Source organism: Lissotriton vulgaris, chromosome 5 (assembly GCF_964263255.1).
Source record: "Lissotriton vulgaris chromosome 5, aLisVul1.2, whole genome shotgun sequence".
Taxonomy (NCBI): domain Eukaryota; kingdom Metazoa; phylum Chordata; class Amphibia; order Caudata; family Salamandridae; genus Lissotriton; species Lissotriton vulgaris.
In genome coordinates, this window is record NC_141693.1 from 1,345,103,932 (window position 1) to 1,345,119,125 (window position 15,194).

Here is a 15,194-nt window from a genome sequence, read left to right on the forward strand (position 1 = left end):
ACACCACCTTGCCCCAGCTGTCGTGCAGCCAGTTGTGTCAGATTTGGGTGGCCAGCCAGGGGTGGCATAATACATGCTTCAGCCCCTGGTAGGCCCTGGGTACGCCTATGCCCTGGATACCTAAGGTATGCTGTACAGGGACTGATAAGGTGGCCCAGTACCAATCGGTAAATGCACCTGAGGTACATGCTTGTCAATTTAGAGAGAGAACAGCTAGGCTGTGGGTCTGATTAGCAGGCCCACAGCCAGGGAAAGTCGTAAACCAGTGAAGCAAAAAGCAAAAATCGGGGGTGACCATAGGATTGCAGACCCTACTCTCCTACAGCTGTGATGGGGGATGTCCAGGATGAGTCGTGCGGAGGCGTTCTGGATGCGTTGGAGTCTTTTCTGTAGTTTGGCTGTGGTTCCGGTGTAGAGGGACCCTAACTTAGTCATCTCTCCTTGCCAGCACTGGAGAGCTATTTTAGAATTTTCCAAATCCAGTCTCTTGCCTGGGATATTGCAAAAGTAAGGAATCCACAGTTAGAAGTATTCATCATACACTGTTCATGGGGATCATGAGTATAGAATTTCTCTCTACAGGCAAGAAGGACTTGAAGAGAGATTTTGTCAGTCATGATGGCTGTTGGTGAATGTGAGGAAACTGATGTAATATATGGGGTGGTTGTGCGACCTCTCCATGTAATGAAATCACAGTTCCATGCCAGGTCTAGTCAGGTTCATTTGTAAAACCTTAGCTCAGTCCTGGATAGCGGGGACTCAAAGCAGTCAGGCTCTAACAAAAGAACAAGTGTAAAGAATTAGGAAATACCAAAACAGTTCAGTAAAAAGAAAATACATGTCTGGTAATACCATCCTACTTTACGTTTTTTCAAAAACTAGAAATGTATTGAAAAAACAAAGGTTAAAATGACAGTATAGTTAGATAAAATGTCAGTTAAAACATTTTAAATTGGTCTGTCAGCTTCCAAACCGTCAATTTCTCGCTGGATTGTCTCCTGTATAGCTTTTGCTTATCAACTAGCTAACAAAACCTTGCATGGTAGACCACATGCACATTCTACCAGAGGGAAAGCTTCCACTACAGCTCTCCTTCGTAATGTTCTTATTTCTGAAATTTGTAAAGCGGCAACTTGGCGGTCTGTCCATACCTTTACCCGCCATTATTGCCTGGACTCAGATACTCAGGCCGATGCCAGAGTAGAGCAGGCCTCTTTAAGGAACTTGTTTGCTTAAGATGTATTGTCAATATATGTCTTAGCTTTTCTGTGAAGTTTTTTTACACTTCTTGCTCGTCCGCGAGACTTTGGGTATGAGCTTGCTAATCTATTCATAGATTATGACTATTGATGAGTATCCCCTGGATGAGAAGGAGTAGTTACTTACCTGTAATCCTAGTTCTCATCCAGGGGTATACTCATCAAAGTCATAAGCTCCAGCCCACCTCCCTGGACGAGCAGAGTTACAAAGTTATGAGATGTTTTATTATGGATCTCCTCAGGTGTTATTCACCTCCAAAAAGAACTGACCCAACTGTCACCTGTGGTGCACCATGGGAGCAGGGAGTTGCCTTCAGGTCTTAAAGGCACGGTACCCCTACTCTAATGCCTTAAAGGCAAGGTGTCAGTTTTCTCTGTTTGCTTTATACTCTACTGCAGCCTACTGGCAAATGCCTGCAATTACAGGTTTTCGTATGGCAATAAAGCTTTGTTGTATACAAATGTTTTCTGCTCTCTTTCTTCCTTAGGGTTTGGAAGAGTACTACTGTATGTATGCTAATTTATGTAATTTTGCGGCACTTTTGCCAGTTAGAAAATGTTTTTTAGGCTGCAATTATATGTTTCACATATTTATACATATATATTTATATGTATTTTCTATATGCTCCGGGATCCCGCACATGGGCGGGGATTATTCATAGATTATGACTATTGATGAGTATCCCCTGGATGAGAAACGAGTTTTCATTGATATGCAATTGCCAATATGATGTATTAATATGAAAAGTACAGTATATAAGATGCATTATTTGTATGATTTCAGATTTCCCTGATGAAGGTGCATGGGGCACCGAAATGCATTGGAGAATTTAAAAATGTGGCAAAAATTTTTCTACATCAATTTGTGAAGAAAACATGAGAAATTTATTTGGAATAACGCAATAAATCTCAATTTGGAAGTAAAAGTTGAAATTATTTAAATAGAAAAGTTCAAACATCGTTTGCTGAAGTTTCAGCACCAACTAGTGCCCGGGGAGAGAGGACTATGGTGTAATAGTCCTGCTACACTTGGAATTGTCGGACACTCCCCTGGAGGAGGGAGATACCCAGGAGCACGGATAAATTGCAAAAAAACACAGGCTGTGCACATCCCATTACCTACAGTAGGTATCAATTTTACCCACACAATTTGGGCAGACTTGAGTAATTTATAGCATCCTCAAAGTCAGTCTTTCAAAAATTCCAAAGAATAGGACATGATAATCCAAATCCAAATGTTTCTCAAGAAAAGTTATTTTCAATCGTTCGGAATATCGGCGTTTGGGCAGATATGACCCACGGACACGGTTTATGACTTTTCTTGAGCAACATTTGGATTTGGATTATCATGTCCTATACTTTGGAATTTTTGAAAGACTGACTTTGAGGATTCTATCAATTACTCAAGTCCATGGATGCTGCTGAGTATGCCCCCAGCAACACCCATTGCACGCCGGACTGATATTTATCAGGCAGGAGTCCGCCACAAAAAGTGGCTTAGTCATGCCTGATAAATATCACTTAGTCGCCTGCTCCACCAGAACGTCACAAAAAGTGACGTTCTGGATGCGCAAGGGGCTCGTAAATAAGGCCCCATCGCTTTCACACTCATTATAGTTAGGAATTAGCATTTAAAAAACCTTTAAATTCACTGAAAAAAACATAGGTTTCACACCAGTTTTTTAAGTAAGTAAGTAAGTAAGTTTATTATGCATAGTTAATTAAAACCAGTGCAAAGAGTATTACAAACAGTAAACAGAAGATAAAAAGTAAAAAATAGACATTAAAAAATCATTTAGATTTGTGCATTATTATCGTCGTTAAAAATCATACACAGAAAAATCCAGTCTGATTAGCAAGGAGCAATTGTCTTTAAGGCGGGGCAGCGTATTCCTGTGAGTCCTGTGGGCCGCCTACATGTTGTCTGTGTCAATGTTCGGAAGTTTTTTGTTTTGACAATTTTTGCTCGATCATTGCAAGGAACTTAACGTATCTGCAATTCAGTTTCGTGTTCGAAGGGTTCAGGCAGGCGAGAACCGCTTGCCTTCTTGTGCGAGTTCCTAGCTGCTTAAGCTGGGCCTTTAAGAGCTGTTGACGGGCTGGCCGTAGCTCTTCGCAAAGGCAGGTCAGATGAAGTATATCGCCCTTGTCTGTTTTGCAATACGGACAGACTTCGTGGCCATTTCTCCTGAGCCATGGTGGAAGATACTCTCCGCTGGGCAGAATGCCTAGTCTATGTTTCAAGAACTTCAGTTTTATTGTCGTAGGATAACCCTGGCTGAAGTAGGGTTGTGGTGTCAGCGTTTTATAAGAGTTTAATGACATCCAGGCATGGTTTCTTTTGGCGAATGTGGCCTTGTCCTCTAGTAAGGATAGTGTTTTAACAGTTTTCCAGACTAGTTTTTTAAATGAGTTGTGCCCGAGTTGCATGTCCCAAATCACAGTTAGATTAGTGGCCACCAGAGCAGTCTTCAGGTAGGATCTTGCCTGAGATGTATCCCTATTTTGGATGTCTTGCCATAGCAGCGAGTTTAGAGTGTTGGTGGGGGCCGAACGGAGTTTGTGGCAGCAGTTGATGTACGCTCCCTGTCTGGCAAGGGCTTGCTTTTGCAATCCAAATTCCAGCCTAAGTTGGGCCGGCGATGTGTAGGACGGAAGGGAAAACATTGTTCTGTAGGCTTTTGTCTGGATTGTGTCCAGGTTCTTGGAGTCTCTCCCACGCAGCGCCTCGCTGCCATAACAGGTAGAGGGGAGTAGCTTGGCCTGGATAACTCTCAGATAGGGGGTTAGAATTGGCCCCATCAGTTGATTGGTTATGTTTTTTAGTGTGACGGCGATGCACGCCCCTCTCCTTTTTGCTTCCTGCTTTTGTTGAGCAAAGGTGCCATCTGTGTCGAAGAGAACTCCCAGGTATTTATATACAAGTGCCGACTCTATTTTTTGACCGCCTAATGCCCATGTCTTCTGAGACTTCTTCTTGGTGTTGATCGACATGGTGCGTGTCTTTCTCAGATTTATTTTAAGCTTGTTTTCCGTGGCATAGCTGTGCATTTGGATCAGAAGCTGCTCGAGGCCGATGTAGGTGTGGCTAAGTAGCACAACGTCGTCCGCATACAGCAGGTTGCTCAAAGTTTTCCCCCCCAGCCTCGGGGAGTCGGAGTTGCATATGTTGAGTGTATCTGATAAGTCTGCCATAAACAGATTGAATAATATTGGGGCAAGCACGCACCCTTGCTTCAGGCCTTTGGTGGTACGAACTTTAGATGACAGGTGTGTGCCGCCTCCTAGCTTCACCTGCACCCAAGTATCAGAGTGTAGAAGCTTCAACATGCTTAGAATCGGCTGCGGTATTCCCCATTGTGTCAAGTTTCCCCCAAAGTCTGCCTCACTCGATGTTATCAAACGCTGCACTGAAATCGATGTAGCACATGTGCAGCGGCAGTTTTTTTGTTTTTGCTGCATCGATCATTAGAGAGATGGCCAGAATATTGGTAGCTGTTCCAGTGTTTTTCCGGAAACCGGTCTGGTTCAATGGTATTATCTGATTTGTATCCGCCCATTGCGCAATTTCCTCTAAGAGAGTTCCCGCAAAGTATTTTGCCTCGTTATCGGGGAGGGCTACTAGTCGATAGTTATTAGGGTCCGTTTTGTCGCCTTTTTTGAATATGGGGACAATCGTCGACCCTCTCCAAGATTCTGGGATTTTGTTTAAGAGTCTTACTTCCGCAAATAGCGGTTGCATATTGGTAGCCCATTCTGTGATTTTTTCCTTAAATAGGGCTGGCGGAATACCGTTTGGACCCGGAGCGCCTTCCTTCCTGCCCTTGCGAATTTGTTTTTTTATGATTGCTGTTTGCTGGTCAGCTGTTGTATCCAAGATGTTTTTGGGTGGGCTTTGCTATCTCTTGATCAGGGCCTTCAGCGCGAACGTTGTTGAGTTAGGCTCTGTGGTGTTCGTTATTTGCGCTCCTGCGTGTTACGGCTGGTCATTAAAGTGGCTAGAGAGGTAAGTGATCCATGACTCTTCCAGAATATGCGAGCCTAGTTCTTTATGCTGTGGTCGTAGGATCCTGTTTGCTGATTGCCAGAAGCGTGCGCTGTTGCTACTTTTGCTGTTGTGTAGTAATTTTGCCCATGTCTCATTTTCAGAATCTTTCTTTATGTTCCATTTTATGCTTTTGAGCTCAGTTCTTTGTTTCTCCAACTCTGTCCGAAGCTGAGTGTTGTCAGGGGCTGATCTGAGCTTTCGTAAGGTCGAATTTACTAATCTTTTATGCTGCCTTAATTCCGTTCTTGGTCCTTTTTTTGAGTTGGTTTTACTGCTCACATTGTGCAAGTTAGTTTTTGCCGGGGTCTTGGTTGCCAGTTCTTTTAACAAAGTTCCTGTGTACTGCTCCCAGTGTGGGATATGCCCAGCCGAAATTGGTTTGTGTATATTATATCGTTGAAGGGCTGTATCGGCCAGAGTTGTTAGGTTAGATGGTGTGCATTTGATCCTTTTTCGATTGATGGTGTAGATCGCCCCTAGCATTTTGTCTGGCCTAATTGTAATAGGCAGCTTTATTGTCAGGTGGCATTCCTGGGGACGATGGTCACTTTCTCCCTTGTCCCCCATTCTAAATTCCAAGATGTAGGGGAAGAGTGCTAGACTGGCAAATTTATAGTCCAAGATGGATCTGGCTGTATGTGAGTAGAATGTTTCTACTGGAGGACGATCTGTCATGAATCTGCAATTTAATGCCCGGAGATTTAAATATTCTAAGTCTTTGAGAAAGGGATTATGTTGGTGCTTTCTCCTGTTTCGCGGGGAGCTTTGTGGTGGTATGGTGTAAATGTTATTCAGAGCCAGAACCTCTTCCTCTGCTGATGAACCAAGGAGATTTTGGTTGAAGTCCCCTGACAGGAGAAAGAGTGGCTTTTCCATCTGGGAGATATACTCCGTGAGTTGATTGGAAATTGTGTTGGAGTCTTTACCTCTGTGTTTAGGGTGGACGTATGCATTGACAAGGCATATCTCTTCTTCTGTGTTACCGAGCTTCAGTTTTATTTTTACTGTTAAGGTTGAGGATGTGGACGAGTTCATGAGAACTGCCGACGATATTGTTGTGTTGGATATGTATGTAGCCAGGCCTCCTGACTGGTGGCCAAATCTATTGGTTCTAACTGCTGCTGTTGAAAAGCCAGTGAAGCCTGTGATGTGTTGTGTGGATGTGAGCCAGGTTTCCTGCAGCATTACTATATCAAATAGAGAGATGTACTTTTGGAAGTCTGGGTCATCCATTTTTGAAGTTAGGCCGTTTATATTCCAAGAACAGATGCCTATGGATGGTGCACTGCCCTTTATTCCATCTCTCATTTGTTGGTGGCATCAGGCCTCTTCGGGGCGTATGAAGATCGTTCGAGAGAGAGTTTCTCTTGTTAGTGCTCGGTTTTGATGTAGCGCCCCCCCCCTGTGCTCGCTTCTGTCCATCCCCGAGGGCTTCGTGTATTTTTGATTGGCGGACTTCCTCTCAGGGGCTTAGTCATGATAGGAGTGCGGATCTGATGGTGCTTTTGAACTGGACTTCTCCTGCTTGATGTGAGTGCTAGTTCAGAGCCCATTAACGCCCTCGGCCTATCTTCCGGACGCTGCCAGTGTATGTTCTCTCTTTTCTTGGGCGAGCTTCCCAAGGCGTCTTTAAGGACGCTAAGGGTATTTGCCTGTCTTGCCTCCAGATTTAAGCTTGTCCTCTTCATAAAGGGTGACAAGTAGGCTGGTTTTAGTATGAGTTCTAGCTTGATGCCCCAGGTCTTAAATTGCTCTGCTTCCGCTGCAATGGACTCCGCACATTATTGGAAGACCAGGTGGTCTTGGTCCCCTCCGGGCTATTTGGATTGGCGGCGGGCAAGAATTCAACTGAGATTAAGTCCTTGGTGCTTATCCCCTCCAGGCTGGGAATATGTCCCATTAGTTTCAGAATGTTGCCACGGTTGAGCGTGTCATGCTGCCCTTGTGACTTATATTCTGGAAAAAAGACCAACATCTCTGTTGTTTGTTTGGGGCTTCCTCCCTCCTTGTATTGTGAATGATGTACTTGTGCTAATGATGCGTGGCCTGTGTGAGTTTCGCGAGGTACAGATGTTGAACCTTCCCCTGGCATGTCGGCAGTGATGGTTGATGCTTTAAGTGAAGTCGTTTGCTTTGTTATTATTCGTGTTTCAGATGGCCGTTTTGCTTGGGAACGCTCAGTTTGATTAGAAGCGGAGTGATTGATGAAGTCCGATGTATCTGTGGCATGGGCTCCGTGAATTTGGCTTAGCGATAGTCCAAGTTTTCCGTTCATATCCCCCACCTCAACATTTAGCCTGTGAGGGTGGTTGTTAACATTTGTTGTTGACGAGTCTTGATTGGTAGTTAATTTTGATGTTCCCCTTTCCATTTGGTGAGGAGACTCCTTGCTTTGCAGTGTTGAGACTCCTGCTTGCTCCTCAGAGACCCTTGCTGTCTTGTTCTTGGCACAGTTTGGTGGTGTGAGGTGATTGATCTTTACTGCCGCCTCTCTTCCTCCGGCTATTTGTTCCGACTGGTCTCTTACCCGTGGTCCTTGGGACCCTTGCCCTTCTTGTTTCGGCTGGCTACTGTTTGTTTGGTGCTGCTGCTGATTTGTGCCTAGGGGCGAGTGGTATTCGCTATCTGTTGGGTTGGCTTTGTTAGCGTTATCCCAAGATCTCTCCTTTGTGTCATAGAAGATGGGAAAATATTTAGACGTGGATGTTTCAGTTTTTTGCTTGCGCCCTTTTCTTTTTTGTTGACGACGCTGTTTGGCGTTGAGTTTTTGCGAGGGCTCCTGTCCCGTTAGGGTTGTCTCTTCGTTTGCGGGTACGGAGTGGGTGGTTGGCTCTGCTGCGGTTCTGGATGCTTCACTCCTGATGTCTCCTGCTTCAGGGTTAGTGGTGCCCATTTCTTTAATTGCGTTTCCTCTGTGTAGAGACTTTATATCTCCTATTAGGTCAGTTAGCATTGAGGTCAGTGCGGCTACTTTGTCTAATGCCTGGCTGCAATTGCAGCTCAGGTAGGTGTTTGATTGTGCTCTCAGAATCAGGTTGTTTAGGTTGCCTAGCTTATCGTCGATGCCAGCTGTAAAGACTGCCAGTGTATTGAGAAGATTGAGTTGAAGCTCCATTTTCTCTGATTGGTATTGCAGGGTATCTACTGCTAGTTGGATTGTATTTAGCAGTGAATTCCACGTTCCAATGTTTTGTTCCTTTCTCCGCTCATTCTCTTTAGAGTCATTGCCAGGCATGTTTAGGTTTTTAGCTGCCGAAGGTAGGTCAGGGGCATGAGCCCCTTTGGGATCAGGTGTATAAGTGGCTAGCCTATCTTCCCATTCTTGTGTGTTGAGATGGGACGCTAGTGCTCTTGCTTCGGTTTTGCTAATGGAGTCGTGAGAACTTACAGCCTCCCCACCAGAGGCTCTTTTTGCTGAATTTTGGGTTTCCTGATCTGGGGTCGATAGAGCGCGCTCAGCCGTTAGATAAGACTTGATGGGTGTACTATGGGTAAGGCTCTTCAATTGCAAGTCCAGCTCCGAACATGGTGCGGTTTCTTTTGCTAGAACCGATGCTGATGTCTGTAGGCCTGCCCCAGGAGCCCTTTCAGTGGGACAGCTGTCTAGTTTGTCAGCGGGTATTTGGGCTAAAATGAGTTTCTCATTCAGGTTGACTTTGAGGTCGTCTAGTGGGGGTGATAAAATGTTTTCCTGACTGCAAAGGACCAAACCAGCTGGGTATACGTACGGAGTCTTCTGGTTGTAGGCAGCGGAGTTAGAAGTATAAGTATAAGTATAAGTATAAACCATTTTATAGAGCGCTCCGTTACTGGAGAGTATCCTGGCGCGGGAAAAAGGTAAGGCAGACAACAGAACACAGGGAAAGCATCCTAGATTGCACTCTTAAATAGGTGGGTTTTCAGATGTTTTTTGAATACAGTCACTGTTGGCGTGGAGCGCAGTTGGAGAGGGAGTGCGTTCCAGGCCCGAGCCGCAATCACAGATATCGACTGGCCACCAAGTCTAGCACGTTTAAAACGGGGAAGGGACAGTTTAAACAGAGTAGAAGATCTCAGGGTGCGTGCGGGGGCATAGCTGGTGAATCTCTTTCTCAGATACAGGGGGCCTTGATCATGAGTTGCACGGAACGGAAGCACCAAAGATTTAAACAAAATGCGCTGTGCAACAGGAAGCCAGTGGAGCGTGCGCATCTCAGCGCGGACGCTCTTCCATCTAGGGATGTTAAATAATAGACGGACAGCCGCATTCTGGATGATTTGCAGGCGTCTCACCAGATATGCCGGAATGCCATTGAACAGTGCATTCGCATAGTCCAGCCTAGCCCCCCTAGGGAGCAAGGGAAAAAATGTACGGAGCATTCTCAGAGTGGCAAAGCAGGTGCCTGTAAGCTTTTTAATATGGTACTCGAATCTGAGATCCTCTGTAAACCAAATACCAAGATTTTTGGCAGGTCTCCCCATCTCTTTCGGGCTGGGAATGTTAGAAGGCCACAGTGTGCTCATAAACGAGGGGGGGGAAGGAACCATAAAAAAGCACTTCAGATTTGTCCTCATTGCATTTTAACTGGGCCTGCGTTAGCCAGCGAAATACAGAGGACAAACACAGATGGACAGTAGACGTATCCAGATTCTCATCTGGCCAGGTGAACAGCAGTTGGGTATCATCTGCATACCCTATGATCTTAGCCCCAAACTGTTCCGCTAGATAAACCAGGGGGGTAATATACACATTGAACAGTAAGGGGCTAAGAGTGGACCCCTGTAAGCAGAGGTTTGGGCTCAGAGGCATGGGGAGGCATCCAGACCTGCTGGGTCCTATCAGATAGAAAAGAGGACAGCCAGTCTAGCACAACCCCCCCAATGCCAATGGCAGACAGCCGGCCGAGGAGGAGCTCATAAGGGACGGTATCGAATGCGGCAGAGAGGTCCAATAAAATTAGGACCGCTCTGCCACCTCCGTCTAAACAGTCCCGAATTGCCTCGGTCATCTCCAACAGGGCCGTCTCGGTGCTGTATGCAGCCCTAAAGCCCGATTGAGCAGGGTGGAGGGCGTTGGAGGTTTCAACAAAGCTCTCCAATTGTTGAAGTACCACCTTCTCACAGATTTTCGTGAGTGCCGGTAAATGGGAGATGGGACGGTAATTCCCAGGAACCGACACATCCAGTCCCGTTTTTTTCAAAAGCGGCAGAAGTTTGGCCTGTTTCCAAACTAGAGGAACCTCGCCCACAGCCAGGGAGAGATTCACTATCTGCGTGATCTCAGCGCAGACTGTTTCCGCCACCTCCGAAAGCACTCGGGCTTGACCCGGATCGGCTGGAGAGCCGGATTTCAGGGACTGGAGAAGGGGGAGAACAGCACCCTCCGCAATTTGCACGAAGTTCGTAAGTTGCTGTCCAGAGCATGGGCAGAAAGAAGGACGGAGGCAAGCTGCAGAGCAGTCGGCGGGAAGAGACGCTAAAAGGCCCTGCTGAATCCTCGCTATTTTAGTGATAAAAAAAGTGGACAACTCCTCGCACCATTGTGCAGAGGACGGGAGGGAAACAGCCTCTGCGACAGGAGACACAAAGCTTTTGACAATAGCAAAGATCTCTCTGCTGTTGTACTCTGTTATCTGTTAGAAGACTTCCTCCTTTCGCTTAAGGTCTCCAGAGCAGTGCTAGCACTCTCGTGCCCCGCGGTGCTGCCCTGCGCAGGATCCGACGGAGGGCCACCTTGTGTCAACGGGCCTTCGGGTGCAAGCAGTGGTGGCGAAGGGCATGCTGATCCCAAGACAGCCGGAAGCAGTGGTGTTTGCAGGCCGGACAGGTGCCTGTTGCTCGAGAATATTGCTGCACCCGCATCCTTTAGGAATTCAAACTTTGTGAATATTTTGGGTTGATCGAGTTTTTTGGCGGTTTGAGATGTGCTTGCTGCAGTCTCTGGTATCCAGGCCGTTGCGGATCCTTGCTCTGTTGCATTATAGCTCAGTTCCAGTGCCTGATCTGATGCGGAGAGATTCAGCACCGTGCTGGTAGTCGAGTTTCTGCTCATTTTCCTTTTCTTTTTCTTATGCCCCTTCCCATTTCCCTGTTTTTCGTTTGTTTTTGCTGTAGGCTTTGGTTTGACTACCAGAGACCCCCTGGCCTTGCCTGACCTCATGTCGTTAGTGGCGATGATGGTTGACTCGCTAGTTTTCTGTCCGTGGGAAGGCTGGATGTGAGCTGGCTGCGTTTAGGGTTGAGCGGAGCGCGCAAAGGGGCCGCAGGTCAGTCAGACCTAGTCAGACTGCCTGTCAGACCCCCTGGGCTCTTACTTAGCGGCCGCCTCTACCAGCAGCCGCGCTCACGCTTGTAGGTTCGCCCTATTGACTTGGGCGATTTTAGTCCCAATGTTTACTCCTTGTGTCCTCTGCACATAGGCCTTCCCAGCCGAGCCAACCACAGCAGCCTGGGCTTCGCTGTCACGCCTGACCAGGCCCTCGCACAGGCAGGTTGCCAATAAGACTCTATGCACCCCAAGGATTCCCCAGGAGCTCGCGACAGTACTGCTCCCTGATACCAGGCGGAAAGGACGGTACCTGTTGCTGTCGGCTGCTGTTGCTTTAACTAGGCTTTGCGCTTCTGCTTTTTCGCTGCTTCCTTCCGCGGGGGGGTGGGGGGGTGGACTGCTGGGAGTTATGTCTAGCCCGGTGCCCAATGCCGTTGATGCGGTACCTGGTAAGTACCGGGCTCCTCTTACTCCACTTGCAGCGTCTCCCTCATTTCGCTGTCTCAGGTCGTGCCTCCCACTGCACCACCTTGTCGTGGCTCGGAAGCTGTGCCCGATGCTGCCGGTCTCTCCCGCTCTCATGCACTCTCGCACTCCGCCGGCCACCCACGGGTGCAGAAGCAGTCCGATGCAGAGCGGAGGGGGGAGTGGTCACGCTACCCGCTTGCCTTTGCCGGCGTGCCGTGGAGCGATTCTTGCAGCTCACGTTGGTGTGCCCCTTGCAGCTTCGGGGCACATCTCGCGGATATTAGGGAACCAGCAGCGGAGGAATGTGTAAGCAGCTGGGGCTGGGGCAGCCCGGGCGGTTCGTAGAGGAGCGATTTCTTCAGCGTCCCCCGCTCCCACCCCTGCTCTGCTTCTGCTGCCGCCGAGGCTCGTCAGGTTTGTGCAAAAAGCAGGACTGGAATCTCAGGATCCACCACTGGCTAGAGGTTTAAGTGTTGGTGACACCAGTTATAGTTAGCTGGAAATTTTACTCATACAAAACCATCGAAATTGCCCCGTTATAGTTAGTTGTACTCACTATAACTCGCGCGCCCGCAATCCACTGCTGATGATGTCACATATTACATCATTCATGACATGGTCAGTGACATCACTGATGACATCACTGATGACATCTCAAATGACATCACTGATGACATCATCCAGTGAATGTGGTTTGCTTTGATATTTAAATGTGTACTATAAATACACTACTTTGCATTGAAGAATGAGTGGATATATAAATATACATGTGTGGATGGTGGATTTAATAACAGTGTCATTGATTGTTTCCTTGACTAATTTGTATAGTCTCACTATATATAATGTGTAGATACTAAACTGTGTGAAAGTCTTTATTGCTTTGTCTTAATTGCTATGTTAAAGACTATATTTGTTATTGGTTTCTTAACTAAGTATTTGTATGGGTAAATTAATGTCTATGTGGTTTGGGGGGGTGTATTATTGCCAAAAAATGTGTGAATGGTTCATTCAGTAGGTATATGAGGTTAAGACTACATGTTATAACAGTTGTTTCAGTGAGTGTATGTGTTTATGGGTGTGGTGGTGATGAAATATTTCTCTCAATGGTACATCTCCATTAAACTTGAAAAAAAAGGCAGTGTATGTGACAGTTATATCTAATTAAGTGTGCCTAATACTTAGTGATTGTATGAGTCACTATATGGATAACTGTATACTTGTAATAGTGATTTTATAACACACTAAGTGTGAGTTACTATCTATATAAATAGATGAAGTGGTGTTTTTATAAGTGTGTAGGTGAGTAAATGTAAGTATAATCAATTGTTTGCATAAGTCAGAAGGATGTCTTTATAAGTGAAGAAAACAAGTTACTTACCTTTAACTTTGGTTCCCCAGTATTGGTAACTTTCATAGATTCCCATGCTTTGTATCATTCCCCGTCGTCGGACTGGGAGTCTCGGTAATAAAAAATATCATAGTAGTAGGCACAAAAGAGAAAGGAAGGGCATAGGCCTCATTCCCTTTTGTAACAAATCAGCCTCTTTTTGTAAAAGAGACCAAACTCTAGGCGTCAGCCAATCAGAAGAGCCTCACCCTTAGAACCTTCCTGAAGGAACCTCAGAGCCTCAGATTTTCGTAGCCGTAGTGTGCTAGACACCATACTTGCTGAAGGCTGAGCTTTCCTCGGGGAGGTGGGTGGGCGCATGGGAATCTATGAAAGTTACCAATACTGGGGAACCAAAGTTACAGGTAAGTAACTTGTTTTCTTGCCCCAGTATTGGAACTTTCATAGATTCCCATGCTTTATATCAGAATAGCAAGCAGTAAACACCATAAACACATTTTGTCTCACGCTAATGAAGCTGGGCTCGAGATTGCTTTTTTGAAGAAACTTAAAAAGGCTTTTGTGAAAGAAAAAAAAAAAAAAATATATATATATATATATATATATATATGTATATATATATGTATATATATATATAGCAATTCTATCAGCTTTCTCCGAAAATCACAACTATTTTTAAAATTGAAGACAAGTTTCTACAGTAAAAGCTAAACTGTTTACCTGAAAACATCTTTCTCCTGAAACTGTCTGTGGTTTCACTGCAGATACCTGGGTACCACTGAGCCGGGGTAATGAGAAGAGTTTAAAAGGTTTCTCCATGTTCATTAAGCTATAACACAATCACAATAACAAATATTATTCAAGAAAGAGTTCCTTCGCTTGTTAATATAGTACACTTTGTAACATTTTCTTTAAAAGGGTGATGTTTTTCCCAAAGTGGCCCGTGCTGCTGTTCCATTCTTATACAATACACATGCAGCAAAAAAGATTAGTTACCTATAAAACCAATTCTCCATCAAGCCCATCTTCATTAAATTTATAAAACAGCAATCTCTGCCCATTTCTACAAACACTTTTAGAACGTTTACAGAAAAAATCTCAAATGAACTATGGCTGAGCCACCAGAATTTGCAACTCTAGGCCCTTCCAAACTGAATCCCTTCAACTGAGTTTTGCTTTGGGTGGCTAAAAAATGATGACGGAGTAGGCAGAACGTTTTCAGAGCTCTTCCACTGGACTACAGTCCCAGTGTTCATCCAACATCATATGAACCCTGGGTGGTCAAAATATTTTAGCCATGCTGTGGGGGTACAAACAGATGCTTTGTGTGGGCTTCAGGAACCAGTATAGTGCTGTATTGTGTTTTTTCTGGTGCCAAGGTCGAGCCCACAACTACTGGAGAGAAGTTGGTCCGGCAAGTGGTGCCCTGAGAGTGGAGACAAGGTCAACACTGGCGTGGGTCTGAGTCTGGTGGCACTACAGAAGAGGATAGATGATGACTCACGTGCTGCAAGGCTAGCTTGCAGTATAAGGGTCTCTGACTTTATGCAAGGGACTTAACAGAGAGAGCACTTCCCTGATCGTAGAGCAGAAGATTTAGAACGCTGCTCTACAAGGAACAACCTTTGAATTGTTGTATTGCTGGAGAAAGTGCATACCACAGTGGCCATAATATTCTGGAAAAACGGTTGATTTAGGTGGTAGAGCTGAAGGTTTTTAATGACTGAAGGAATCCAGACATTCTCCTCTAGGCTCTATAGCAGGCCCTGTCTAATTGTCACTCGCCTCCTTAATTACTTAGACAGAGGCCTAATACTTAAGCTA

General features: G+C 45.7%; 1 protein-coding gene across 1 annotated transcript in view; it reads right to left on the reverse strand.

The window, feature by feature from the left end:
- The window catches only part of SYCP1 (synaptonemal complex protein 1), a 5,090,281-nt gene extending 5,076,086 nt beyond the window's left edge, over window positions 1-14,195 (reverse strand). The window contains exon 1 of the mRNA XM_086919665.1: window positions 14,091-14,195. Coding sequence (XP_086775791.1) covers window positions 14,091-14,195 — 105 coding nt within the window. The remainder of the gene's footprint in view (window positions 1-14,090) is intronic.
- Window positions 14,196-15,194: the final 999 nt, after the last annotated feature.